General features: G+C 49.8%; 3 protein-coding genes and 1 long non-coding RNA gene across 16 annotated transcripts in view; 1 reads left to right on the top strand and 3 right to left on the bottom strand.

Moving 5' to 3' along the window:
- Positions 1 to 206: 206 nt before the first annotated feature.
- Positions 207 to 4,437, bottom strand: DDN (dendrin). Its single transcript, XM_003825824.6, has 2 exons — positions 4,140 to 4,437; positions 207 to 3,727 (listed from the first exon to the last, which is right to left on the bottom strand). The coding sequence occupies exons 1-2, from the start codon at positions 4,346 to 4,348 to the stop codon at positions 1,798 to 1,800; spliced, it is 2,139 nt and encodes a 712-aa protein (XP_003825872.2). The 5' UTR covers positions 4,349 to 4,437; the 3' UTR covers positions 207 to 1,797.
- Positions 3,614 to 24,293, top strand: LOC134728487 (uncharacterized). The gene is made up of 2 exons (XR_010108930.1): positions 3,614 to 3,751; positions 22,279 to 24,293. It is a non-coding gene; the product is annotated as an uncharacterized LOC134728487 (long non-coding RNA).
- On the bottom strand, positions 7,327 to 24,018 carry PRKAG1 (protein kinase AMP-activated non-catalytic subunit gamma 1). Of its 2 annotated transcripts, XM_003825821.5 has the most exons (12): positions 23,786 to 23,906; positions 18,108 to 18,156; positions 10,794 to 10,903; positions 10,513 to 10,594; positions 10,357 to 10,415; positions 10,171 to 10,216; positions 10,015 to 10,069; positions 9,561 to 9,687; positions 8,808 to 8,973; positions 8,609 to 8,646; positions 8,197 to 8,343; positions 7,327 to 8,059 (listed from the first exon to the last, which is right to left on the bottom strand). In XM_003825821.5, exons 1-12 carry the CDS (start codon positions 23,792 to 23,794, stop codon positions 7,952 to 7,954), a joined length of 996 nt encoding a protein of 331 aa, XP_003825869.1. In that variant the 5' UTR covers positions 23,795 to 23,906; the 3' UTR covers positions 7,327 to 7,951. The 2 variants fall into 2 exon arrangements, with proteins under 2 accessions (XP_003825869.1, XP_034791832.1); XM_034935941.4 differs by lacking the exon at positions 10,794 to 10,903 and having other exon boundaries at positions 23,786 to 24,018.
- KMT2D (lysine methyltransferase 2D) overlaps positions 24,029 to 26,967 on the bottom strand; it is a 44,882-nt gene continuing 41,943 nt past the window's right edge. For all 12 annotated transcript variants that reach the window (XM_034935938.3, XM_063593534.1, XM_034935936.3 and 9 more), the window contains one exon: positions 24,029 to 26,925. In XM_034935938.3, the coding sequence (XP_034791829.2) occupies positions 26,833 to 26,925 (93 nt within the window). In that variant the 3' untranslated portion in view covers positions 24,029 to 26,832. The remainder of the gene's footprint in view (positions 26,926 to 26,967) is intronic.

The following is a 26,967-nucleotide window of genomic DNA, read 5'->3' as shown; positions in this document are numbered from 1 at the left end:
GCCAGGGCAGTGGGAAGAGCCGACAGGGGTGGGCTGGGGGCAAGGAAGGGAGAGTCCCGGCTGGGGGAGAAAAGAGGTGGGCCAGGAGCTCCCAACGAAGAAAGCAGCCTCCTCCCCTCACACAGAGCGGGAAGTAGCAGAGGAGTCCCGGGGGAGGGCCACTGTGGGGAAAGGGTCAGTGAAAGGAAGACGATGCCAAGGCTGGATAAAGGGAAGCTTAGATTTATTGAGCGCCGACTGTGTGCCAGGCAGTGTGCAAGGCGCTTTACATACATTATCGCATTAAATCCTCACAACAACCCTGCGAGGTAGGTGTTTATAAACCCCCATTTGACAGATGAGGAAACTGAGGCTCAGGGAGGTGAAGTGATGTGGCCAAGTTCACATGGCTAATAAATGGCAGACAGAGGAGGTGTCCAAGGATCGGAGAGAAAAAAAAAAAGACTTCGGTGTCTGAGTCCCAAGCCGGCTGGGGTGGATGAGTACAAAGATGGGCCCGGTGGGCTCCAGAAGTCTGGGAGGCCGGAGGCCTGCTCCCGGCCCCGCACGGCTGGAGACTGCAAGGCGGGGGACCCGCGCTCGGGAACCAGGGATCGGATCGAGTGGCAGAGCCGGGATTAGCAACTGGGGAGATCCGCGCCCTGCGCGCGCCCTGTAGTGGCTATAGAGAGTATCACACCCCACGCCTGCTGGCTTCTGGTGACCAGCCTCTTTCCTTGCCTGGCCGGTTTCTGGAAGAGGCCAAGATGGGAGAAATTCTCAGGATTTTTTCAGGTGGGCGATACCACCTGGGAGGGAAATCGTGGCCACGCCTCAGAGCATCACTAAGGAGCATTGGGGTGGAGGAAAAGGGGAAGGCCTAAAGAGGTCCCAAGCTGATTCATTGGTGTCCTTCCCTCCCCAGCTCAGACCACCACAGGCCAGGGTCAGTGACAGGGCCGCTATCTTGCCCTGCCTTGGGGAGCCCTCACCTAAACCTGGGAGACTGGGATAGGAGTGCCTCACTCCCTTACCTCTTCTGCAAGCCTTGGGCAGTCTCCTGAATTGATCATGACTTCGGGTGACACGGAGGCTGCCCAGAAACCCTCAAACTCTGTTCACTTATTCCCAATTCTCATTCTTGGCTTGTCGAGGGGAGGATGAGATAGAGTCCTTTCCAAAGATCTCAAAATGTCAGAGACGGAAGGATGGACCTTAGAATACCATCATTTTATATACCAGGAGGCCTGGAGGCCTGGAGAGGGAAAGTGACTGGCCTCAGTCAACCAGCAACTCAGTGGCAGAGTTGGGATTGAAATCCAAGACTTGTGACACCAAGGTGAGCCCTCCTTCTGCTTTGTTGGTTGTTGCTGGACCTATGCCTCTTCTCCCAAGAACCCCTCTGTCATCTGATCACTCTGTCACCAGGTCCAAAGCCTCTCCTTCACTTTTTCCCTCCTCCTCAGAGGCCCTGCCCTACCCTGCCCTCCTGTGGCTGCCACCATCCCTGACCTCCTGCCTGATCCTGGTTAGGCCTCTCTGCTCAGCTCCACACCCAGTGCATCAGCCCCTGCGAAGAGCTCACCCTTGTGCCCTGAACATAACAGACATTAATTAAATCTGCTCATTCTCACCTCTCCTGAAACAAAATCATTAATGGGCATATGCTTCCCTTCCTTTCATTTATATTTCAAGGATGAGAACAGGTATGGGTAAAGATACAAGGAAAAGAGAAGCAAAGGAAGTCTGTGGGGAAGAATGGGGACCAGTGGACCCAAGGATGGATGCGTTGGGGACACAAATACAAGAAGGGGCCTCTCACTGCCTCTTCCTATTTCCCTGTTGGGTCCCTCTGATGTCCCTCACCCCGAAGAGGACCTCCTCGGTTTGGCTTATGACATCTAGGATCTCCCCGACACTGTCGCTCAGTTCCGCTGTCTTCCCATCTTCCTCTGGCGAACTGTTTCCAACCCCGGGCAGGGTCCTCTCATTCCGCCAGGAGGCGCCCGGGGCTTCTGTGTCGCTTCCATCAGAGGAGCCGCTATGGACGCTGAGCTCCTCAGCTTCGTCCGTGTCCGAGTCAGGGGCTGTGTGGCGGCGGATACGGGACACGGCTTCTCGCAGGGCCCCGGCGTAGGGCCCTGGGGTCCGCGCCCAGCCCCGGCCGGCGCGCCGCTGGACCACCGCCACTTCCGAGCCCTCGGCTCTGCCCTGGGCTCCCGAAGCTGCTGGGCCTAAGGCTTGGTGCTCTGGGCTACCTGGCTGCGTGGGGGCGTCCCGCAGGTTTACTTCGGGGGCCGGGAGCCCCAAGATGCGGAAAGTGCGCTCCTCCAGTGAGGAGTCCCCCGGCCTCCCGCCCTCAGCTTCGCCCCCGCGGCCCCCGCCGGGCTGGTGTAAAAGGCGACTGCTCGACAGCCGCTTTTGGCAAGGGGAAGGAAAGACCGTGGCCCCTTCACCCTCCTCCTTGCCGGGCTTCGATTGGCTGGGGGAATCCCCCACCACGCGTGTCACCCCAGAGGGCAAAAGCTGCACCTGCTGGGTTCGGGGGGTTGGAACATATTGGGATCGTATCACTACGCACGTGGCGTCAATGACAAAGACGCCTTCCCCACGGGACAGGCCCTGGGAACTGCGGGGCAAGGTGTGGGCACGGCGGGTCGCCTTCCAACCCTCCAGGGTCTCCGGTCCTGCCCCCTCTCCAAGACCCAGAGATTCTCTCCATCCGGTGCCTCCGGGAGCCCAGGGTCTGGGGAGTGTCTGGCTATGGCGGGGCGGCTGCTTTTTAGGGGAGGGAATCCAGCATTTGGGAAGCCAGATCTGTTCTCTTCCTTCTTTCCCTTCCCTCGAGCCCGTGAGGTGGTGCCTGGATCTGGGAGCGGGACGCGGGGCACAGGGAGCCGCAGTTGCAGACCCCGCAGGAGCTATCTCGGTGCCTGCGCTCCCTGTAGCTTTGGCTTGGGGATGGCTGTCGCTACCACTGTTCAGGTCAGCAGCAGCCAGCCCCAGGCTTTTCTCCACGACCCCCTTGCCGGGCTCTGGCCTTGCTCTGGCCGCTCCACAGCCTGGGGATCCCCCCAAGAGACCTTGCCCCTGTCGGAGACCCCAAGCCCCGAGGACGTCCCGGTAGATCCGAGGATCCAGCCTCTTCTTTGTGCGCCCTCCCTCTGTCCTGGCTGGAGTCGCAGCTGGGGCTGATGAAGCGGGCACCTGGGAGTTCCCGGGGCCTCTCTTAGTCCCCAAGGTCCTATGGGGGCCTTCGTAAGAAGGTGGAGCCACGTAGGGTGGCGGCCGGTCCCAGCGGCGTCGTGGGGCCGTCCCGGCAGAACCTCTCAGCAGCAGGTGAGCCTCGTAGCTTGGGGGCCCGGGCCGCCGACCTCCCCAGGGCCCCGCCCACGCCGACCCTGGGTCGCTCTGCGGCTGCGCGGATGGACGGGGCGCTCGCCCCACAGGCGCCAGGCGCTCCGGCCGCAAGGGAGCAGGGAGCCCTGCCAGCTGGGCCACCCGAGGGGCGTTGCGGGGCTCCGGGCGGGGCCGACCCGGGGGGCTCCGTCGGGCCCCACCAGCCTTGCGCCTTTTTCGCTCGGTCTCCTTGGCCTCCCGCTCCTGCGACGCCGCTTTCCTTTTCTCTTGCTCCCGAGCTCGGACCTCGGCCAGGGGCCCCGCCCGCCAGTTGGTCGCCTCCTGCAGCACCCTGGAGGCCCAGGGCCGGCGGGGCGGCGGCTGTGGGGATCCCGGGCGCGGCCCACACCTGGGACAATGAGCAGGAACCCAGGTGAGCAGTTTGTGGGGGAAGGGAGCCGAGGTCCGGGGAGCTGGGAGCACTGGAGACCACTTGGGGCAGCCATGTGAAGGGGTGTGTGTGAGTGTGTGCGCGTGTGCACGTGCGTATATGTTAGGACTGAAGTCGAAGCGGGACTCCTCGCCATCTCTCCATGCACACTTTAACAGCGTCTGCCCCATCTCACCTCCTGCCCTTTCTCACACCCACTTCTGTTCCCCCAAACAACGGGATGAGTCAGGCCCCAGCCCTCGGGAGCGGGCAGGGGTGGAAGACGTGGGAAAGAGAAGGGGGACCAGCAGTGCTCGCTGGTGCCTGCGGGGAGGTCCGGACCCCACTCCCCGCCCCACCACTCTCTTCCCCTCACCCCTGCTTCACTCACGTGCGGTTCTGGAACCCGCGAGCCCAGTGGCTGGCCTGGAAGTCCATGGGCTGTCGAGAAGGGGCGCGGCGACTATAATGACAGGAAATAGTCTTCACTTCTATCACCAATAGCTTGGACTTCTGCACCCAGAGGCAGCTGCCAGACTCCTCATCCTGGAGCTCCCGGGGGCTGTCAGGCCCCTCGGAGAACAGTGGGCCATCCAGCATCCTGCCCCACCCCACCCCGGCCCCCCACCCTCCCACCCGCCCCAGGAGCCCCCTCCCAGCCCAGGGAGCCGGCGCCCACTGCAGAGCCGCGGGCCCGGGGACTGGGAACTATATATACCCGGGCACACGTGTGTGTGCCTGTCTCTGTGTGTGCGCGCGCATGTGACACCGCGCGGACTGCTCCGCGCTGCTACCTCCCCCATGTGCACGGCCGCCCCCTGGGGCCCGGGATTGGACGCCCCTTCCCACTGCTGTTGTCCCCCAAGCCTGATGGGATCGCACGAGTGGGCGGGGGAGGGACTTATGATTCTTGCCAAGCTGACAGTGCCCCCTCCCCCGCCCCTATTTCTTCAACCTTCCTGCCGTTTTAACCCTTTACTCTCCTGCTTGTCAGGTTGCCTGACCACCAGGGTTCTGCCCCTGGCTTCCTACCTCAGATTTCAGTTTCCCCAACATAGAGTGATGAGATTGGAACTCAAGGTCTCTGCCTGCCACTCTGCTGGTTTCCATGGGGCTGGGGTGCAGGAGGGGCTGGCCCACGGCTGGGGGGCTATTTTTAGCGGCAGTGGCTGTTCGGGTGCAGAGATGAGATGAGTAACCAGCTCCCATGCGGTGGAGAGAGGAGGCGGTGGCTTTTACCAAGCTTTTGTGCGACTCTGAGGGAGAGCTGCCTTCCCTAAGCTCAAAAAGGGTGACCCCTACACCCGTATCTCCTTGTCAGCTCAGTGCTGCAACCTAGGACTGCTGGTACAGCAGGACACAGGCGTCTGCCTTGGCCACCCAAGCTGCCCTACCAGTTCCATTCTACATGTTTGTCCTTGGGCAGCCAGGGAGCCCTCCCACAGCAGCAGGCTTTCACCTCCAATCCAGAAGCCAGGATTTGGGGGTTATATTGTTCTGTGCCCACACAGCCTGCCCAGCTTTATGGAGGACAGAGTAAGTGCTTATGCACTCTCACCCTTCCAGAGGGGGATGGAGGAGAAATGATGTGTTTGCTTGGCAAAACTAATCCCCTAGCAACTGAAATGATAAAAGTGGCCTTTATTTTTTTCAATGTAGAACTCCCCCTCACCACCACCACAATGCCTAGTTCACTCAGCCCCCACCTTAAGTGGTGCTCCAGATGCTCACCTTTTGGGCTGCCTCTGTCCTGGGGGGCTGTTGCTTATATCCACATGATCCCTCCTCCTAAGCTTATACCAGGTGTCCCCTGATTCACCATGGTAATGTTAGTGGCAGCACAGCCCACGCCAACCCTTCCATGCAGAGACTTAGCAACCATGCCTGGCAACCATGGCAGCAGCTTCAGTGGAGGGGAGCAGTGCAGAGAGAGGGGAAAGAGAGTGTGTGGGGCATGGTTCCTCGGGAAGAAGGGATAATTTGCCTCTCTGGAGAGGAATAGTAAGAATAGAAGCTTGTGAGTCTCCCAAATTTCATCCCTTGTCTCTCCCTCAGCTTCGTCCTCACACTGAGACGGATAGGTTGGGTTTTAGAGGGAAATGGGAGAAGCAAGAGTTCCCAATTAGTTTTCCGCTAATGTACATGGAGCCCTTTGGGTCCAGACCCTTCCTTTTAAGGGGAAGGGGAACAACCAGAAAGGTTGTGGGGCAGAGACTGACAGACTGAGAAACAACTCAACAAAACCAGGCCTCTGCTCCCTAACACAAACCTTTAGAGAGAACGCAAACATCCCCTGTCCCATCCACCCTACCCTCCTTGATTCCACACACCTGCCAGCTGCACTGATGACTTGACTCGAAGATACTTCCTTCCACCCTAGGTCCTACTAGAGTCCTGAGGCTTTTTAAAGCCCTTGCCTCCTCCCTAGGCAAATCTTCCTTAATGAGGGAATGTGACATAAGGGGCCATCTGTCCTTTCCACCATGTGCTTACCCTCCTGACACATAAACATACTCTAATTCTAATAACTTGGAAGCCTTCCTCCCCCAAGGTTGAGAATGTGCTGTGAGAGCTGTAAAGGGGTGAAGGCAGAAGCAGGGGCTCCTCCACAGCCATGATGCAACACTGAAAGCTGAGCTCTGATGAGGGCCACCTTCTTTTTTTTAAAATAAGCTTCCTCAGGTCGAATCTGATGAGGGCCTTGATGCTTTTCCCTGTGTTCCATCAGGAGAACCCAGTATGCCCTGGCTGGAGGGTTATCAGAGGGGTTAGGCACTGTGGGGCAGGGGCAAGGAATGACTCCGAAATTGCTCCTAGCTTGGATGGGAAACTGTATCATACCTGCAAGGCTGGGGTGAGCTGGCACCCAAATTTAGCTCATACTCCAGTCTAGCAGTTCTTCTGATGTTGGGTGCTGACTGCTGTTTGGGTCTACATGCTTTCAATACAGGGAATGGATCTGATGGAGTGACCACTGCCCTGCTGTTCTCCCACCATCCAGCTCATTCTCACCTTGGAAGAGGCAAGGGATTTGTAGGTTTAAAGATAGTGCCGGCCGGGTGCGGTGGCTCATGCCTGTAATCCCAACACTTTGGGAGGCTGAGGCAGGTAGATCACAAGGTCAGGAGTTCGAGACCAGCCTGGCCGATATGGGTGAAACTCCGTCTTTACTAAAAAATACAAAAATTAGCTGGGTGTGGTGGCGCGCGCCTGTAGTCCCAGCTACTCAGGAGGCTGAGGCAGGAGAATCACTTGAACCCGGGAGACGGAGGTTGCAGTGAGCTGAGATTGCGCCATTGCACTCCAACCTGGGCGACAGAGTGAGATTCCATCTCAAAAAAAAAAAAAGATAGTGCCAACTCAGCAAAAGCCAAACAGTCCAACCTTCCCCAACTAAGAAAAGCTGATAATGGTGGCAGGATTCTCTGCCCAAAGGAGACCCTTAAGTCTGTCTACTCGTGTGTGTGTACATGTGTGTGTGCGTACACACGTTATTATTATTGTTAATGACCAGTTGAAGAAGCCATATAAAGTAGGAAGGTAGTACCCATCAACTGTAAAAATCAAACACTGCAATATCGTGAAGAGATTCCTGTCATTTAATTAGATTTGCCACAAAAAGCAATAACCTTAGCTAACCACGCTGCCCTCCTCCTCCACCTAACCCCCATCTCCCTTCATATGCACAAACACAGGAACCCAAAGCCCCTCCTCCCCACAATCCTCCCCACTCACATTATGGGAAGAAATGTCACTAAATGGACTTGGCCTCCTCCATATAGCATGGAACAGGTGAATAAAAATATCTTTATGAAGAATTTTGTTGTGCTATTATCTTAGGGTTGAATCAGGGCCGAGATGGAGGCAGAGGCAAGTGAGGTCTGGGGATCTCTTAGAGATCAGAATTTGTCTGAGAGGCACAGAGCCTATAGTTCACCCAGAAAGGGGGATATATCTAAGAGGACAGGGGCTAGAACTGGCTAGGCTGAAAGTTTTTTCAAGTGTATGTGTGAGGGTAAGGGTAGCTATAAATCCATTCTCTTTCCTCCCCCATACCTTCCCTAGCTCCCAGATAGAAGGGCAGGGGACCCTGAACAGGGAACAGAGTCACAATTCCCTCATGTTTCATCTGATTCCCACAGAGCTTCCAGCAGGCAGTGAGTTGGGCATATCCCCCGGTGCTGCATGACCCCTTCCCCCAGCTCAGGGCTGCTTCTCTCCACCTGTGAGCACCAGGGCCTGCAGGATGTCAGACAGTGATACAATTCCCTTGACCACATCATTTTCATCCACCACTACAAGTCGGTGAACCTGGCACAGAGCAACAAGGGAGAAAGGGAATGTTTAGTGCTGGCCTCAGGGGAAGCCCCTCTGCCCCTACTCTCCTTGCCAAACCCCACTCTCAAGGCTGCTCCCCTCAGCTCCTTTAGGGTTGCTGGCCTCCCTACCTCTGCTTCCACTAGCCTGTTGATGATGGTCTCCAGAGTCTCATGCAGGTAGCACTTGAGAACACCCTCAAAGTAATGTGATCGATGTTGCAAGGCTTTAGTCACAGATACATCTAGGTTGTTGTAGGTCTTTTCTGCTGCCAGATTCTGGGGAGACAGAGGAAGTAGCTTGCAGGGAAGCAAGAGAGCCAGCCTCCAAACCCTGAACCCATCCAACCTCAACAGAGGGATTCAGGGCAATTGTCAGCCACAAGCCATACCCAACTCATTCAATTCCTTTTCAAATAGGATTTGAAAGCCTGGAAGCTTCTAAGACCCTTAGATCACAGAAGAGACTCCCTTCTCCCTCTCCATATTTAACAGTGCCCCCCCCACCACTTCCCTACCTCCCAGACCCTCCACAATCACTCACGATAACATCAAACTTGGAGTAGATGTCCACCACACGCCCTAGGGGGACAGAGGCAGCTCAGTAAGGAGGATCTGGGATCTAAAGCTCCCCCTACTCATAGAATCACCCTCCTGGCTAAGCTGAGGGGAAAGCAGATCTTCCCGGAGCCACCCTGACTTGCCTGGATCTTCCCTCCCTCTCCTTCTGCCCAATCTCTCACCCTTCTCATCCACCACTGGCAGGGCTGAGACTCGATGCTGTACAAAAATCCCCAGAGCCACATAGACGGGGGTGGTAGTGCGAACCATAGCAATATTGGCATAGGTGCCAATCTGTAGCTCTTCCAGAGACTTGGACATGAACTCTGGCTTGGGGAACTCAGTGATCTGAGGAAAGAACCATCAGCTTAACTTTCAAGGCACCCAAAGCCACCCTTGGATACCCCCTCCAACCCAGTATATTAGAAATAAGGACTGGGTGTGCCGGCTTATGCCTATAATCCCAGCACTTTGGGAGGCTGAGGGGGACATATTGCTTGAGCCCAGGAGTTCGAGACCAGCCTGGGCAACATGGCAAAACCCTATCTCTATAAAAATACCAAAAAATTAGCCAGGTGTGGTGGTACACACGTGTAGTCCCAGCTCTTCTGGGGGTTGAGGTCGGGGGTCACCTGAGACCAAGAGGTTGGAGGCTGCAGTGAGCCATGATAGCGCCTCTGCACGCCAGCCTGGGCAACAGAGTAAGAACTTGTCTCAAAATAAATTAATAAATAAATAAGAAGTGGGGCTGGATGCAGTGGCTCACACCTGTAATCCTAGCACTTTGGGAGGCTGAGGCGGGAGGATCACTTGAGCCCAGGAGTTTGACACTAGCCTGAGCAACACAGTGAGACCTCGTCTCTCTTTTCAATCAATCAATCAATCAATCAATCAATGAAAAAAGAGAAAAAAGAACTGGGCTGAGGAGCACTTACAAACAATTTGAGGAACTTCAGAATGCGCTTGTGGGTGAGGATGTACAAAGTATTGCCTGATTCTGGGTCAATAACTGGCAGCCTGTGGATCTTGTTCCGAATTAATGAAGAGACAGCATCAAACAAGCTGTGAGAGGGTGGGAGATAATAAGTTCCACAGTGCTGGGGCTGAGGGTGATTAAACAGGTCCATACAGTGTATTGCTAAACAGGGAAAACTGATGGTTAGGGAAGGGGGCAGTGTACAGGCCAGACTTAAAGAGAGAGAGAGAGAGAGAGAGTGAGAGAGAGAGAGAGACTGTGTGTGTGTGTGTGTGTGTGTGTGTGTGTGTGTGTGTGTGTGTGTGTGTGTGTCTTTTCTCTCTTCTTCCCCTTTCCCTGGGTGTCTAGGGCATTAGCTAGGCTGATGGCAAAATCTCTTCCACTTTTTGGACAGATGGGTAACTGGAACTCACCTGGCATTAGGAGAAATGCAGACAAGCGGTTTAAAGGAGTCCTGGAGATACACCTCTGAAGGGAAAAGGGATGGGTCACAAAATACCACCATGGAAAAGTGTTTCCCAGAAACCCGCCATCCCTTTATCCTTTTATAACCCCAATTCTCTACATACCTCTCCAAGTTTCTATCTTGTGTTCTTCTAGCTCATAGATCTGTACCTGAAAGCAGAAGCAACAGAATCTGAGACCTGATCTCTCTGCTTCCTTAAGCCCTCGTGGCTTGCTTGGAGAAAAAGAAATGAGAATGAGGGATTTAGGGCAGGGAAAGTGATTTTGGTCATTGGGTTAAGGTTCCTTACCAAGGCTGATTTATAGTAGCGGTGCAGGATATTGATGAAATCAGTGATGGTCAGCATGCCTAGAGGACAAGACAGAGCCCTCAGCACTGCCTGAAGCTTGTCTCCCTGCCCAGCACAAGATGCCAATAATATTGTGTTCCAGAAACTTTTGCTTACCCACAAAACTTTGCTTCTTACTATCCCATAAAGGGGCAGCTCGTACACCGTTAGTCACCAAAGCAAAAAAAGCTTTCTTCACCTGTAGCCAAGACAGTAATAATCATAAAGGCAAATCCACAGGGGCAGGACTGTAAAAAAAGAACAGTGTTTGGGCATGTTGGGTAAAACATGAGACTAACTTCACAGAAGGATAAGGATATTACCCTTAGGATGAGATAGGATGAGAGGTATTAAACCACAGGCTCCAAAGGGGGAAGGGAAAAGAGGATTTCACCCACCTGCAGGGACGTATCAAATACAACCAATTTGGAGCTTGTGGGAATCAGGTCATAGCAGCGATGAGACTTCATGAAGGAAGTATACACGCTATTGTTGGATTCTGGGGTCTCTGCATAGGGTGGGATAGTTAGTAGCTTCCTTCCACATAAAAACTCCCAATCAAAAGAGACAGAAAACAAAATAGTGTTCTAGTATCTCAAATATTTAGAGCATTATTTTTTAATAAGACCCCTTATTTTATCTGTCTTGTTCCTATTGTTTCCACAAAACCTGGATAAACCTCTTAGAAACCATTTCATCCAACCCCTGTCTCCAGGTTAAGACTTTATCTATTGGTCCCTATAGGTAAAAGAAGTTGACTAAAACATAAAGCCTATAGTATCTCTCTTTAACATGTTATAGTCTAAAAATGTTTCTCATCTTTAATCCAAGCTTTCCCTTTCATATACTTAGCACATTTTCACTTTCCTCTTTTTTCAATGAAGTAAGCTTCTTAAAATTCTTCCAAGACTGTGCTGGGGATGGTGGCAAGCACCTGTAATCCCAGCTACTCAGGAAGTTGAGGCAGAGGATCACTTGAACCCAGGAGCTCGAGGCCAGCCTGGGCAACACAGCGAACCCCTGTCTCAATTAAAAAAAAAAAAAATCTAAGACCTGCAAATGGGAAAGTCATGGTCCAAGTTGGGCCATTTCTCATTAACAATAAGTTGGAGCCCAGTGCTCAATCAACCTGGCTCAAAACACCCTGATAGTCCATTCTGGGATCACCCTGTAAATCAGAAATCATCCCACCTACTCTAGACAAATGGGAGATCCTGGCTAGTTTACCTTTTTCTATTCCTGTGATTTTAATTGCTTGCTCTAAACTAGGGAAGTAATCTCCCAAAATAATAGCTTGAATGTACTACATACTATACTACATGCACTTAAAAATATTACATTGAGGCCGGGCGTGGTGGCTCATGCCTGTAATCCCAGCACTTTGGGAGGCCAAGGTGGGAGGATCACCTGAGGTCGGGAGTTCAAGACCAGCCTGACCAACATGGATAAACCCTGTCTCTACTAAAAATACAAAATTAGCCGGGCATGGTGGCGCATGCCTGTAATCCCAGCTACTCGGGAGGCTGAGGCAGGAGAATTGCTTGAACTCGGGAGGCAGAGGTTGCGATGAGCCGAGATCGCAACATTGCACTCCAGCCTGGGCAACAAGAGTGAAACTCCGTGTCAAAAAAAAAAAATAATAAATAAATAAATTACATTGGCTGGGCGTGGTGGCTCACACCTGTAACCCAGGACTTTGGGAGGCCAAGGTGGGTGGATCACCTGAGGTCAGAAGTTTGAGACCAGCCTGGCCAACATGGCGAAACCCCGTCTCTACTAAAAAAATACAAAAATTAGCCAGGCGTGGTGGCACGTGCCTGTAGTCCCAGCTACTCAGGGGGCTGAGGCAGGAGAATTGCTTGAACCCAGGAGGTGGAGGTTGCAGTGAGACGAGATTGTGCCTCTGCACTCCAGCCTGGGCGACAGAGTGAGACTCCGTCTCAAAAAAAAAAAAAAAAATTACATAATTTAATCCTTACAACAAATGTGTAAGTAATGTCCTCATGTTTCAGATGAGAAAATAGGTGTAGTTAAATAAACTGCTCAAGGTCACACCATTAATAAGTGGCAAGAAAGACTCAAACAAACCCAGATCTGTTTCCAAACTTCATACTCTTAAGTCTTTAATCAATTTGGTTTTTAATATTTATTTTTTTAACCAAAGTTATATAGACTCACAGTTAAAGCAGTCCAACAGTTTTACAAATTTTGTTAAGAAAAAAATGCACTCCTTGCAACCCACCTCCCTGTACTACCCTTCCCCAGGGATGAGAACATCTATCTACCTTAGTTGATTATTTTGGTACTTAATTCTATGTCCTTAAATAACATGCTTGTATTGCTAGTTTCCAATTTTTTTTTTCATTTTGGGGCATTATTTATCATCTATCTACCAAAGAAGATGAGAATTTCTAGTTCTCTCTCCTACTAGGACTTCACCACAAACACGTACTTCCCATTCTCCTCATTATTCCAGGAGCTAAACCATAATGTTGGTTATATCCGTATTTCAATCTTTTTTTTTTTTTTTTTTTGAGAGGGAGTCTTGCTCTGTCACCCAGGCTGAAGTGCAGTGGCACGATCTCAGGTTACTACAACCTCAGCCTTCCAGGTTCAAGCGATTCTCCTGCCTCAGCCTCGCAAGTAGCTGGGATTACAGGTGCCCGCCACCATGCCCGGCTAAATTTTGTATTTTAGTAGAGACAGGGTTTCACCACATTGGCCAGGCTGATCTCGAACTCCCGACCTCATGTGATCTGCCCGCTTTGGCCTCCCAAAGTGCTGAGATTACAGGCATGAGCCACTGCACCCGGCCAGTATTTAAATCATTTTGACTGAATATTTACTATTCAGAGATAAGCCAAATAGTAAACTCTGATTTTTTTTTCTTCCTTCACAACTTTGTTTTACCTGGAGTTAATGTCTTCTCCTTTTGTTTAATTTTCTATGTATAATTCTTATAACTAATCCAACCCCCAAATGCTTCACCAACTATTTAAATCTCCTTTCAAGAGGTTCAAAAGCATTAGACAGTCTATCAAAATTTAAACTACCCAAAGAAATCTCCCTGGAGCCTTCTGACCTGCTCAAATCTGGGCTGGTTTGTCTGGTATGCACTGCTGTCATCCTGGGATCTTTCTTCATCACCATCCTGGGTACCCCTTTCACGTCTCTCCTCTACTGGTGCTCCTATATCCTATATCGCGTTTTTATCTTTTTTGATTACTCCCTTATTTTGGTGGAACACATCTTCCAGTAGCTTCCTGAGAAAGGGTGCATGGGAGGTACGTGTTTTTGAGACCTTGCAGCCTGTAGATATCTTTATTCTACCCTCATCCTTGGATTTATAATTCGGCTGAATAGAGAATCTGCAGGAAAGCTTGGAATGTGTTTTCCTGCAGAATGTTGAAGGCATTGCTCCACTGCCTGCTAGCTGCTGGTGTTGTTGAGAGTCCAAGGCAATTCTGACTTTTTGTATGTGACTTTTTTTCCCTCTCTCTGAAAACTCATAGGATCTCTGTTTCCAGTGTTCTGAAATCTCAGGATGACTGTGCTTTGGGTGGGTCACTTTCATCCATTGTGCTGAATATTCGATGGGTCCTTTCAATATGAAAACTAATGTCCTCAAGTTCCAATAAATGTTCTTGAATTAGTTCCTCAATTATTTCCTTCCCTCTGTGTTGCCATTTTTCTTTTTCTATGACTCCTATTTAGATACTGGACCTCCTAGACTGATCCTTTAAATGTTTGTTTGTTTTGTGGGTTGTTGGAATCTTTCCTCTCCTTTTTTTTTTTTTTTTTTTAAAGAGACAGGCTTTCATTCTGTTACCCAGGCTGGAGTACAATGGCGAGATCATGGCTCACCTGCAGCCTTGACCTTCTGGGCTCAAGCAATTCTCCTGTCTCAGCCTCCTGAGTAGCTGGGACTACAAGTGTATGCCACTATGCCTGGCTAATTTTTATTTTTTTGTAGAGACAGGGTCTTGCTGTGTTGCTGAGCTGGTCTTGAACTCCTGGCCTCCCGCCTCAGTCTCCCAAAGTGCTGGGATTACAGGTATGAGCCACTGCACCTTCTCTCCTATTTTCTACTTTGTTGATTTTTAGCTCTCCTTTCTGGGAAATTTCCTCATGTTGATTTTTGAAACCTCCAGCTGGGTTTAAATTTTTGCTACTATATTTTTAATTTCCAAGAGTTCCTTTTTGTTTTCTGAAAATTCCTTCTTTAAAAAATTGTATCCTATACTTGTTTCATGGTGGAAATAAGGTTTTTTGTTGTTGTTGTTTTTGTTTTTTTGAGACAGAGTTTCACTCTTGTTGCCCAGGCTGGAGTGCAATGGTGCAATCTCGGCTCACAGCAACCTCCACCTCCTGGGTTCAAGCGATTCTCCTGTCTCAGCCTCCCGAGTATCTGGGATTACAGGTACATGCCACCATGCCCAGCTAATTTTTGTATTTTTAGTACAGACAGGGTTTCATCATATTGGTCAGGCTGGTCTCAAACTTCTGACCTCAGGTGATCTGCCTGCCTCGGCCTCCCAAAGTGCTGGGATTACAGGCGTGAGCCACCGTGCCCGGCTGTTGTTTTCTTTAAAGATATACTACTTTCACAGGTATTGAGAAATATATTCCTTTACCTAAGATTATATTAATGTTATTAAAGTTTTCTTCTCATCTTTTCCTTCCAGTTGCTTTTTTCCTGTTTGTTTCTTCTGTGTGTACATGAGGTTGGGAGAGGCAGTTTGCTTTTTCATTTTTATTTATTTTTTACCAGGGAGATACAGCCTTCAGAGTAAAACAAAGGTACATTCCAGAGTGGGGTGGGGGGCAGTTTGGATCACTTTTTTTCACAGATCCTTTCTTTAGATGTTTGGTAATCCCTAGTTTAAAGGAGAACTTAAACCATAACTTAAGAGTGGAGGCTTTAAAGCTGAGTGGAAGCTCTAAGTGTGTAAGTGAGCCTTGCTGACAGTGAGTCATTTGGATAGGGAACATTCAATACTTATATATTTTAGGACTTCCCTTCAAGAGGATTCTGGAGAGAAGGATTATTCAATTTCATGCTTGGAGGGTGAAGGCTCTTCTGCCAGCGCTCTGGAAACTGAAAAGGGGAAAAGGGCTGGAGGCTCAGCATCGAGTATAGTTCACTACATGCTCCTGTTTTCAGTGCAGTACTTCAGCCCTAAGCTGTGCCCGAGTCCCTTGCCAGATTTCCAATCTCTGCCACAGTTGGGAGGCAGAGTTGCCCACTGTACTCAATGGGGTAGGGTGTCTTGGGATCTGACTGTTTCTTAGACCTTCAATGCTTCTTGGCTTTCCTCACTGCTAGTTATAATTCAGTTTTCTCAGGTCTAAGTCATTCATCACTCTTTTGTCTGCTTTTCAGCTTCCAAAAATTCATTGCTATTATCTCCTCTCCTGTTTTCCCTATGGTGTGTTTGTGTCTTTTTCTTTAAAAAAATTCCTTTATGGTGGTTTTAGGGGAGTTTTTGTGAATATATATTCAATGTACCATCTTTTTTTTTTTTTTGAGACAGTCTTGCTCTGTCACCCAAGCTGGAGTGCAGTGGTGCGATCTCCACTCACTGCAACCTCCTCCTCCTGAGTTCAAGCGATTCTCATGCCTCAGCCTCCCAAGTAGCTGGGATTACAGGCACGTGTCACCATGCCTGGCTAATTTTTATATTTTTAGTAGAGACGGGGTTTCACCATGTTGGCCAGGCTGGTCTCAAACTCTTGTTCTCAAGTGATCCACCTGCCTCAGCCTCCCAAAGTGCTGGGATTACAAGCATGAGCCACTACGCGCAGCCCAATCTACCAATCTACCGTCTTTAACTGGAAGCCTACCATTGTTATTCAAACTTGAGAATTCAGACTCCCAAGAACACGTCTTTGGACACCAGTTGAAGATACATATACTACATTGATAGTTAAATACTATCATTCAGGCCACAGGCCCATAAACATATTGGATTTGGCTTTCTCAGTGTTTGTTTATAATTGAGACAGGATCTCACTCTCTGCCCAGGCTGGAGTGCAAAAAATTTTTAATTTTTTGTAGAGACAGGGTCTCACTAAGTTATCCAGGCTGGTTTCGAACTCCTGAGCTCAAGTGATCCTCCTGCCTTGGCCTCTCAAAGTGCTGGTGTTACACTGTGCCCAGACTTGAAGATCTGGCAAAAATAGGTCTTAGTTGACCAGACCTAGATAGTTGTCGCCTTTTTTTTTTTTTTTTTTTGAGATGGAGTTTCGCTTTTATTGCCCAGGCTGGAGTACAATGGCATGATCTCGGCTCACTGCAACAAAATCCGCCTCCCAGGTTCAAGCGATTCTGTGATTCTCCTGCCTCAGCCTCCCAAGTAGCTGGGATTATAGGCGCCCACCATCAAGCCCAGCTAATTTTTTCTACTTAGTAGAGATGGGGTTCCACCATGTTGATCAGACTGGTCTGTAACTTGTGACCTCAGGTGATCCACCTGCCTTGGCCTCCCAATGTGGTGGGATTACAGGTGTGAGCCACCACACCCAGCTGCCTTCTTTAGTTTTTTGAGACAGAGTCTTGTGCTGTCGCTCAGGCTGGGGTGTAGTGGCACAGTCTCGGCTCACTGCAACCTCTGCCTCCCAGGTTCTAACAATTCTCCTGCCTCAGCCTCCCGAGTAGCTGGGATTACAGGCATGCAGCTCCACGCCCAGCTAATTTTTTATTTTTAGTAGAGACAAGGTTTCACGATGTTGGCCAGGCTGGTCTTCAACTTCTGACCTCAGGTGATCCACCCACCTTGGCCTCCCAAAGTGCTGGGAATACAGTCATGAATCACCATGCCCGGCCCAGCTGTCGCCTTCTTTTCATATGTAGTTCACTTCACTGCTTGGTCCATGTAGGCAATTTGAGTTTCTAGTTTCTGCCTTGGTGCTAATGCAATAGGCACTGGCCAGCACTGGAACTGTCTTCCCTGTGCTCTGGATTTTAGAGGTTTAGTGCTTCTATTACCAGATTAGTTCTAAGAGCCTTTTCCTAATTTTTTTTTTTTTTTTTTTTTTTTTTTCTGAGACGAAGTTTCACTCTTGTTGCCCAGGCTGGAGTGCAATGGCACGATCTTGGCTCACTGCAATTTCTGCCTCCCTGGTTCAGGCAATTGTGCCTCAGCCTCCCAAGTAGCTGGGATTACAGGCATGCGCCACCACACCTGGCTGATTTTGTATTTTTAGTAGAGACAGGGTTTCACCAGGTTGGTCAGGCTGGTCTCAAACTCCTGAGCTCAAGTGATCCACCTGCCTCGGCCTCCCAAAGTGCTGGGATTACAGGCGTAAGCCACTGCACCAAGCCCTTTGCATAATTTTTGGTGTACATTCAGTGGCTTTAGTGAGCTTGCTGGGTGATAAAATCCTGGTAGCACTGTTTCTGGACTATGCAGAAAATACCCAGGACTTCTAAAACATGGTAGCCAGCCCAGAGTTGCCTATGGAAGTTTTGCCTGTACCTCAGATGTTTCTCTCAAGTGGTTTGATAACTGAAGATATTAATCATCCCCACTCTGCCCAAGATTTATTCCTGGGTGATCTTGCCAAACTACTGTCACTGATTTTTGTGGTTTGGCACATTATCTGGTCCTGCTTTGATTTTCCCAGGGGAGAGATTCAAAAGCATTGTTGAAGACATTGTTAGGATCAGGCTATTGTTTTCATGCCCAGTTTCCTTTCTTCAGTAAACTTACCTTGAGGATGCTCATTTTCCAGAGCTGGGGAGCTATCTGAAGAAATGACCTGGAGAGATAAGAAAACAGATTCAGCTTAACCTGGTTCCATCCATTTTAGCCTAGCAACATTAGGGGAAGGGCTGGTGAACAAATAATGACTTTCTTTAAAGCACTATAAAGCCACTGCCCCCGCCAAACCCTTTTTTTTTTCTGTTTTTGAGACAAGGTCTCGCTCTGTCACCCAGGCTGCAGTGCAGTGGTGTGATCACAGCTCACTTCAGCCTTGACCTCCTCGGGGTCAGGTGATCCTCTCTCACCTCAGCCTCCTGAGTAGCTGGGACTACAGGTGCAAGCCACTATACCCAGCTAATTTTTGTATTTTTAGTAGAGATGGAGTTTTGCCATGTTGCCCAGGCTGGTCTTGAACTCCTGGGCTCAAGTGATTGCCCTCCTTGGCCTCTCAAAGCACTACGATTACAGGCACGAGTTACTGCACCCAGCCTTATAAGGCTCTTCAGAAATATGATCTCATTTAATCTTCATAACAACCCTGAGGTAAATACTATTATTAGCCTTATTTTCACAGATTGTCTCTGAGGGTCAAGAGACATTAAGCAACTTGCCCAAGGTCACATGGCTGATAAGGGGTGGAGTAGGCATTCAAACACCTATCTTCTGGTTCCAGAGCTTGTGGTTTGCTTTTGTTTACATCAAAATTTTAATAAATAACATACTTGAAAAAACAAATTTTTAAAAAACTACGTATACCTAACAAAATAATTTCTTATAACTGATGAAGAGTTTGGTTGGGTTTATCTTGGCAGTGTTCATTTTTGTAAATTTTTTTGTTTGTTTTGTTTTGAGGCAGAGTCTCGCTCTGTTGCCCAGGCTGGAGTGCAGTGGTGTGATCTTGGCTCACTGCAACTGCCTCCTCCTGGGTTCAAGCAATTCCCGTGCCTCAGCCTCCTGAGAGCTGGAATTACAGGCGTGCACCACCACACCCACCTAATTTTCATATTTATAACAGAGATGGGGTTTTACCATGTTGGCCAGGCTGGTCTCAAACTCCTGACCTCAACTGATCTGCCCGCCTCGGCCTCACAAAGTGCTGGGATTACAGGCATGAGCCACCACGCCCGGCCATTTTTATAAAATTTTTGAATGTATTTACTCCATTCTGATGAAATTCTACCTCTCTGGAATCACAGAAGAGAAGAAACCAATACTGCTACAATATTGTGCCTTCCAGAAATGCTTCTATCCACTTCTGAGCTGAACGAGCATTATCTGCAAAGCTCATGTTCTTGTACACTATACTGCCTAATGAAACATTAGGTCCTAAAAGCTAAGACTAAAGATCTGAGCTTAGGGCTAACCCCTACAAGATTCTCACAGATCTACTTTATTAAAACATGGAAGCCAGAGAGACAGCATTGTCTTCCCCAAACACAGACACTCACTAGGCATAGTTGTAGGCACTAGAACCACAGACACTGGTTCCACCATTGTCTAGCTCCATGGCAGAGAGAGAGCCATAACTGGGGAGGATCCCAGTAGCTGACTGTCAGCCAGTCAAAACCTGAATGACTGAGAGGTGGATAAGGAACACGAATGTTCTGAAACTGGGAACTTGAGTCCACTCAGCACCCTTGTGAGTCAAAGGCTGCTATAGCCAGGGGATGCTGGTTTTCCAAGTTTCCCTTCCCAAGATAGTCTGAGATTAGAGAGTGCTTTGACTAGACAAAACTTAGAACCATTTCTGTGCTCCCTCAAGTGGGAACATTTGGAAATGCCATTGTTATTTAGGAACCCAGAAGGGATCACAACAATTTTCATCTGCTAGCATCAACAGTCTTGGCTCCATTTTCTCTGGGTGATATCTCCAAAATAAAACCATACTTCATCCCCATAGCTTCTGTAGTAACATGACATTAAAAACTTCAACCTGGGAGGTTGGCTGACAAACTTCCTAAACCAGGGAAGTTTAAGACAGCCCTAAACTTTTCTCCCTTAATGGGCTAGGGGAGAGTGCAGGGAGTAAGGGGGATAATCTCCCTCTCTTCCCTCTGGACTGCATAAGACTGTCAGCTTGGCCTGCCATTTTGGCAAGACTATCAGAACAACAGCCTCATCACTTATAAGTGGGAGAGAGGGCTGTGATAAAGATAGACACATGATATATCAGAGTCTCACAAAGATCTACACAAAGGCACAAAAACAGCTACTTCTGTAGAATTTACCCATCATATGATATATACTGTACTGTGCTACAGTTATTTTGTTCATTATCTATCCAAACAGATTATAAATTCCTGGAAGCCTAGAACTATCTTATACTTTGTATCTCCCATACCACCAAGCACAGGGTTTTGCATATAATTCACAGTTGTTTTGTTTTTTAATTCTCAAAGAATGATGCACACTGATATGAACAGATATGCCCAAGACTAAGTTACAGAGGGAGGAAAGAAACATAGAGCTAACTAGAAATACAGATACCAACATAAGAGAGTCAAACACAACTGCATATGTGACTTTTTTTTTGGGCGGGGGGGCAGAGTCTCGCTGTGTCTCCCAGGCTGGAGTGCAGTGACGCGATCTTGGCTCACTGTAATCTCCGCCTCCTGGGTTCAAGCGATTCTCCTGCCTCAGCCTCCCAAGTAGCTGGGACTACAGATGCCTGCCACCACGCCCAGCTAAGTTTTTTTTTGTATTTTTAGTAGAGATGGGGTTTCACTATGTTGGCCAGGCTGGTCTTAAACTCCTGACCTCGTGATCCACCCGCCTCGGCCTCCCAAACTGCTGGGATTACAGGTATGCGCCACCGAGCCTGGCCGTGACTTTCAACTTTCTGCCTGTTTCACCATATCAGAGGGGGGATTATGTAATTACATCTACTCCTTTCTACCTTTTCTTTTTTTTTTGAGACAGGGTGTCACTCTGGCATTCAGGCTGGAGTGCAGCGGCACAATCACAGATCACTGCATCTTCAACTTCCCCAGCTTCTCCGACTTCTGCCTCCCGGGCTGCTGGGACTACAGGAACATACCACCAGGCCCAGCTACTTTTTGTATTTTTTTGTAGAGATGGGGTCTCGCTATGTTGACCAGGCTAGTCTTGAGCTCCTGGGCTCAAGCCATCCGGCCACCTTGGCCTCCCAAAATTCTGGGATTACAGGCAAGAGCCACTGCTCCTGGCCTCCTTTCTACTTTTAATAACATAAGGGACCTGAGAAAGTACCAGTGTACCACGTAAGTACAAAATATTACAGAGACACAGTCTACATCTGACAAATAGACTCGCAATTTCTTCCAAACTTCTGATCTACATTTCCAATTATTTGACAACCATAGATGTCACAGAGACTCCTCAAATGCTTGAATACGAAACAAAACATTTGTCCCTCCAATCCTATTATTCTCGCTGTGGTTCCCATCTTATTTTTTTGTTTGTTTTGCACAGCTGTCTTCTTAACAGTTATCAGCTAAGCTGGTATGTTAGAAATGTCTCAGATCCATCTCTCTCATTGCCAATATCACAGCCTTAATTTAGGCTTTTACCTCTCACCTCTGCAACGTTGTTTAAACTGGGGTCCTTGGCCCAAATCTATCTGTTCTTCAATTTATCTTTCATGCTTTCACCAAGTTTGTTCACCAAAGCATCTCGGATTTGGAAGGGACTTTCATCCCCATTAACAAGAAACTTTACTTTTCGAAGTAGCTCAGTCCATGTACAGAAAGCTGCTACGAACATTCCTAAAGGACATTCACTGACTTGCTCATAAATCTTCCATGGGTCCCCTATTACAAAACAAAGTTCAAATTTAGCATGGTGTGTAATACCTTCAACCTGATCTTAGCCTGCTTTTCCAGTCTTTTCTCCCACTGTGACCAAAATCCAAAGCCAGCAACATCATGCCGCTGGCTCACCCCCAGTTCTCTACATACCCCAATTTCAGTGCCCTTGCTCACACTGTTCTCTCAATTTGCAGTGCCCTCTCCTAGGTCCAAAGTAATTTTTCTCTCAGCTATTCTGTCACAGTCCTTTGTTTTCATATTGATGATAGCATTTATTATAGTCTACCTTTAAATAACAGCTGTTGCTGGCTTGCCCTCACCCTCACTCCAGTTAGGCTGAACATTTTCAAAGCAGGAGTTTTCTTTCTTTTCTTTTTTTTTTTTGGAGACAGGATCTCACTGTGTCACTCAGACTGGAGTGCAGTGGCATGATCTCAGCTCACTCCAGCCTCCACCTCTTTGGATCAAGCGATCCTCCCACCTGAGCCTCCTGAGTAGCTGGGACTACAGGCACACACCACCACCACCACCATGCCTGGGTAATTTTTGTATTTTTGTTTCTGTCGAGATAGGCTTTCATCATGTTGCCCAGGCTGATGCTGAACTCCGGAGCTCAAGCAATCCACTTGCCTTGGCCTCCCAAAGTACTGGCATAACAGGCGTGAGCCACCACACCTGGCTGAGTTTTCTTTTTCCTCTTTTTAACTTCTACCCCAGAGCCTAATCCAGTACATAAAGTGTAAAGGCTAAATTAGAAAATCTATATAAAAGTGCTTTGTAAACCATAATACATTTACAAGTAAGTAGAATATGACATGTCATTTTAAATTTAATGGAATTAGACTCCTTATTTTTGTTTAAGATTATCCTGATTAGTCAGAATTGGCTCCCTTGCCTGGGAGACCAACGGCGAATCATTTTAGTACTTTGGTCGGTTTTCTTTTTGAAAACCTGAAAGAAACAACCTCTCTGTGAGCAGAGAAACGGTGTGGCAAAGAATTACTCTGGGCATGTAATCCAAAGCAAAGTGAACCTGCAGTCCTTTCGTAACTACAGTAGCAGATGATAAAAACCAAGATGGAAAGAGTTACTCTGCCTGAAAGAAGACACATGGTTAAAAACTGTGGAGAGGGAAGTGTATGGGAGGGGTTACAGAGCGCTAGAAAAAGACTCCTGAGAGTGAGGGTGGGTGCAAACATGTAGCAGACAACCCGCAGCATCTGTGGGAGGGTGACAGGGCCCTGCCACAATTGGTCAATGCCTGCTCGCCAAGAATGAGCTATGCCAAAACCCCTGCTTAGAGTCGCAGAGCGGGCCATGACCTAAAATTGCCCAGGGACACATCGGCCTCTAGCACTGCAAGATTTCCTCTTTCAAGCAAACCTCAATTCTCGGTCTTATTAAGGGAATGTGACTTCACTGGACGCAGTATAAAGATCTTCAGATGTCCTCCTGCCGGGGATTGCAGGGATCACAGAAAGACCATCGAGGTCCAGGAGCTACCTGCAAGCGGAGATCCCTCTGGACGCCCCGTGCCTCACCCAGCAAAGCCGGCTCACAACCCTGCGCTCTCAAACCTCTAAAAGGGCTTGAGGTGCCAATAGGAAAGGAGGCCTGAGATTGCCACGGCATACGTGGGCCCCAAGGAGGGAGCCAGGAGTCACTGCCTGCTTGGGCTAAGGGTACCGCGTACGGAAAGGCGGCGGGGACGCGGCCCAGTTCTAGGAGATGCGCCCAACGAAGAAGCGGAGGGACAGGGTCACGGGATAGGGCAGACACCCGGCTGCTTTTTGTTTGCTAGACACCAGCGCCAGCCCCTGCCCGGCCCTCCCGGTCTCCTAAGGGCGGGGGGGGTCTTAGGCTCCACAGCGCCCCCGACCGCCCTCCTGCACTCCTCACCGTCTCCATTGCAAGAGGCGCCCGGCTTGGTTTCCTCGCTTTAGGAAACTCTCTTGGGGCAGGCCCCGCCCCACATCCGGTGCGGCGACGCCACTTCCGCCCACGTCATGGCAGTCGCCAGACTGGGGCGAAAGGCAAGGAACCCACCCTTCCGGCGGTGGCGGGCCTCGGTAACCGCCCTCCCCCGGGTCCTCACGGACCGCACGGATCCGGCTGACGGCGAGGGTCATGGGACGGAGGCGCTTGTATTTAAAATGTTCTTTTTTTATTTGTCGTTTAAAAACAAACTTGGAAGAAGCAAAATCCAAAACTTGCCCTTTGCCTCTCGCAACATAAATATGTACAGTTCAGAATGATCGCTGATACAAAACATGCCAAGGACAGGGGCGCTGAGGGTGGAGGGAGAGAGGGCGCTTTAAAAAAGGGAACCATTTCATCCGTTGTTACGAAGGACCAACCTTGCTGTACAGGATACACACAACACAAAATAAAGTCTTCACGGGATTCACACTTGTCAGCGATTTATTTTTTAAAAAGGGGGAGGGTCCTGGAGGTGAGGGGAGAAGACTGTAAAGGGGAAAACTGAAAACTGAGTATGTGCGAGTGTAAACCAACCCAAAATACAAACACGGGGGCGGGGGGTGGGGTGGGGGATTCTGATGCAATTATACAGGCAAGGTACTTAAAAAAAAACCAACCAAAATTCCAACCTTGTAGCTTGGGTCTGAGTTATAGTTTATATAAAAATTAAAAACTGTATAAGGTTTCTTCACTAAATTCTACAGGACTATCGGATACCTAGCATATGCTTACAAAGTCTGCCCCATCCCCTTTTCCCAATCCCAGGGCCCAAGCCCCAAACACAGCCTGACTCACGGGAGCCAATCTCCCCCTCCCTGTAGCCTAGACCTTCTGCTCTCGGAAAAGGAACATCCAAGGGCTGTGGCTTTGAGGGCAGCAGCCCAGTCTTCCTACTGTCTGATTTAATTACAGCGGTTCCTGTGGGAGTGGGGGGTGTTATTCTCTTAAACATTTGCAGCTTGAAACAGTTGAGGAAGCAGCTTTAAAAAAAAAAATCTCCCTACCCCCAACAATCCACAACCCCCCAAATTCAAAACAAAACAAAAACAAACCTAAAATCACAACAGCGACCAAGCTCCCCCTCCAGCAGGCCCGCCCGTCCACCACCACCAAGCCCACCCCTACACTCCAGACATCTGATTCTTGAAAATATTAATTACAAAATGCCCTTTGCCCACAGCCCCTAGAAGAGAACTGCATATAAGCTTCATCTTCATCCCCACGGTTCCCTACCAGAGAGGGGTTTGGGGCCTCACCCACCCCTTACCTACTCCCACCCCCAGGAAGAGGTTCAACTGCAGCACAAGCTTGGGCAGAAAGGGGAAGGAAAGGGAGGCAAGGAACCCATCACCCTCTGGCTCCCCCTGGGGTCAGCTCTCTTTTGTGCGTTATAACATAGTCCAACTATACAACAGGGGGTGGGAATTGCCCAGCCTCTATACCCCCATCTTACAGCAGTCACAGCCAGGGGGTGGGGAGTGGGGTGGGGGGTGAGGAAAAGGGCGGTAGGTCGGGTAATGGAGGGGGCCCCCCCACAAGGGGAGCTCCATGTGTCCGCCCCACACCCCCCTACCATTTATAAACTGGTTTTGTAAAAAGAAAATAGATATATTTATATAGAATATATAAAGCACAAAAATTAGTAGTTTTACATTTGCTCTCCCCGGGGGGTGGGGGGAGAGGGGAGGGTTCTCACCTCCAGCCGGCTCCCCCATGCCCCACAAGACTATGTACAATCCCATGTATAAATAGATAAATACCCCCCACCCTCCCCGCGCTGACACTAAGCTCCCCCACCCCCACATCACCACCCCTTCCCACCAGACCAGCAGCAGTTTGGTGACTGAGGGAAAGTGGGAGCTCTGGGCCACACCCTGCCTCACTAGGTATGGGCATGCCACTCAGGGATAGCCCTCACCCTACCCCCCACCCAACCCGTCCAGGGGCTGGAGGGCAAACAGGCTCATGATGAGGTTGGGAAAACAGGAGGGAGATATCCTGGTCCTAGGTTTAGCTCCCTCCTGCCCCCATGTCCAGATGGAGAAGGAAGTCCTAGAGCAACTAGGGGCCAGTCATCCCCAATCTTCATCATCATTTGCCTCAACCACCATCCCATGCCCATAATTAAAAACAAAGATGGATTTTTTGTTGTTGTTTTTCTTCCTCCTCCTACCCCCCTTCCACCCACTCAGAAGAGGGCAGTGAGGTGGGGGAGAGGGTTGGGGCAGTAGGGGGCTTGGAGAGGGTCTCACATTTCAAAACAGCAAAAAATCCAACACTTAAATGAGGTAGGTGTGGGTGCGGGGTCTCCTTGCCCGGCTTGCCCAGCTTGCCCTCCTAGGCAGCTGGGCGCCTCTTTCCCGTTCATGTTGCATTTGTCAGAGTGGAAAACAAGGAAACACAACCCATAGAGAGACAGAAACACAGAGGAAAAGAGGGAAACAGAGACAGATCAAGAGGGAGGGGGGATGGGGGTGAGGGTGGGGGCAGGACCCGGCAGGCAGGGCCAGGTGTGGGACCCGGCCTTTGGGATTGTCAAGCTTAGTCAAGTCTCTTTGCAGCCGTGAGTTGGGCCGGAGAGGTCAGTGGGAGCAGCAGGGCTGTGAGGCCCGGCCACACATCCTCTTCCCCCACCCTGCTGCCTCCCAGATGCTTCTGGGTAGTTCCCGGCCCATATCCCCCTCAAACCTGAGATGCCCAATGGCTGCTTCTGTCTGGCCCCTCCTGGAGCTGGGGGCAGAGATGCCAGCCTGAGGGCCGGTGGTGGGGAAGAGGATTGTCCCTGGTGCCCAGGGTGGGCTTGGCCTAGGGCCCTCTGCCCCAGCCTCCTGCTCCAGGGGCTCCGGGTCAGCCGGCAGCCCCAGCCCTGGGTCCTGGCTCTGGCTGCTACCTCTCTTCCCCCTCATCCCTTTCAGGGAAGAGGTTGTGGGTAGGGGGACTCCCCTGCCTGGTAGCCTCAAAGCTTCTTAGTTCATCCATTTCCGACAATTCCAGGCTCCACAGTGGCAGGGGATCTTGTGCTGATCGTCCTCAAAATCAAACTGATAGTCATAGGTTAGCTGAAAAGAGAAGAGGGCAGAATCAATGCTAGTCCCCCACAG

The sequence above is a fragment of the Pan paniscus genome, chromosome 10, assembly GCF_029289425.2.
Source record: "Pan paniscus chromosome 10, NHGRI_mPanPan1-v2.0_pri, whole genome shotgun sequence".
Taxonomy (NCBI): Eukaryota; Metazoa; Chordata; class Mammalia; order Primates; family Hominidae; genus Pan; species Pan paniscus.
The sequence above is the reverse complement of the archived record's forward strand: the minus strand, read 5'-3'. Positions and strand labels throughout refer to the sequence as shown.